Source organism: Cebus imitator, unplaced genomic scaffold, assembly GCF_001604975.1.
Source record: "Cebus imitator isolate Cc_AM_T3 unplaced genomic scaffold, Cebus_imitator-1.0 Scaffold151, whole genome shotgun sequence".
NCBI classification, from domain to species: Eukaryota; Metazoa; Chordata; class Mammalia; order Primates; family Cebidae; genus Cebus; species Cebus imitator.
Window position 1 is genome coordinate 1,297,521 of NW_016107466.1, and position 1,503 is coordinate 1,299,023.

Genomic DNA, 1,503 nt, shown 5'->3' on the forward strand with positions numbered 1-1,503 from the left:
GTAGCCGACTCTTTTCATTCAGACACCAACACTTACTTCTTTCGGCATGTCTTCACTTACTGGCATGTTTTGACATTGGGATATTGGTGCTTCTTCACTCAACTAAGCATGAGGTTCATCATCCCAGGGCATCTTCAACACACAGACCCATGTTCCTTCGGATTATATTGTTTAAGGTGAATTTCTAACAGTGAATGCACCGAGGATCGATTTACGGCCGCTGCTGCGCGCGGTTTTTGCTCTCGCTGGGGATGGCAGAGCGAGAGAAAAACCAAGATTTCATTTTCAAGATGGAAAGTCCATCAGACTCAGCTGCGGTTTTACCTAACACTCCTCAGCCTATGAGTGCAACACTTAGAGAAAGATTAAGGAAATCAAGATCTTCATTTAATTCCTGTTACAATGTGGTGAAACGTCTTAAAGTAGAGAATGAAGAAAATGATCAGACCTTTTCAGGGAAACCAGCATCTTCCACAGAGGAAAACTGTTTGGAATTTCAAGAAAGTTTTAAATACATAGACAGTGAATTTGAAGAAAATACTTTGAAGAATCTCAGTGTCTGTGAATCTCAGTCGCTTAATTCTGGGTCATGCAGTGCTCTCCAAAATGAGTTTGTGAATGAGAATCTTCCCAAACAAAGATTAAGCGATGAAAAAGCCAAATTGGTGAAGCAGGTTCAGGAAAAAGAAGACCTTCTTCGGAGGCTAAAACTAGTCAAAATGTATAGATCAGAGAATGATCTATCTCAGTTACAGTTGTTAATAAAGAAGTGGAGAAGATGTAGCCAACTGTTGCTTTATGAGTTGCTGTCAGCTGTGTCTGAAGAGAACAAGAAACTAAGCCTTACTCAATTGATAGACCACTATGGGTTAGATGATAAATTGCTACACTATAACAGAAGTGAAGAAGAATTTATAGATGTTTAATTCTTGATATTTGCTCCAGAATATCTTTGATAATGACAACTTAATTAAAAGATAATTATGCATTTTAAAAGGAAAATAGAAACCATTAGGGCTCAGAGGAAGGTATTCCGATACACATCAATTAAGGGCACTCTAATATATAAATTATAAACTAAGTTCTAAAAGGAAAATTAGTATTTTGGATAGATTGCCAAAGAAAAATTGACATTTATATCATGTTTAAAAAGTTATTTGGGCAGTTCCGGAAACTATAGTTTTAATACATTTGTTTTTTTGTGGCAAAAAGTTTTATTTTAAATGTCAAAAATTGTCCGGTCTGGTGAATGTCTAAAGTTTAAAAATTTCTGCCTCTCTCCTAAGTTTATGCACCTTGTTTCCATCCATTTACCACATATTTTCATCTAAAAATCTAGCAGGTCATTAAACTCATATGTCCAAAACTGTATTCTTCCCTGTCTCTTCCAATTTGTTTCTCATATTTTTCATTTAGTGAAACAACCATCTATTTCTTATAAAACTACATTTCCTTATCTCCCACCCACATCAAGTTTTCATGGCATGTAAGATTCACATTTGT

General features: G+C 35.7%; 1 protein-coding gene across 1 annotated transcript; it reads left to right on the forward strand.

Moving 5' to 3' along the window:
- The first annotated feature begins 208 nt into the window (after positions 1-208).
- Positions 209-1,371, forward strand: LOC108314381 (swi5-dependent recombination DNA repair protein 1 homolog). The gene has a single exon (XM_037743747.1). It carries the CDS (start codon positions 252-254, stop codon positions 924-926), a length of 675 nt encoding a protein of 224 aa, XP_037599675.1. The 5' UTR covers positions 209-251; the 3' UTR covers positions 927-1,371.
- The last annotated feature ends 132 nt before the right edge of the window (positions 1,372-1,503 follow it).

What these genes read in the sequence shown, in the direction of transcription:
- LOC108314381 (XM_037743747.1), top strand. Translation starts at nt 252, where the DNA reads ATGGCAGAGCGAGAGAAAAACCAAGATTTCATTTTCAAGATGGAAAGT.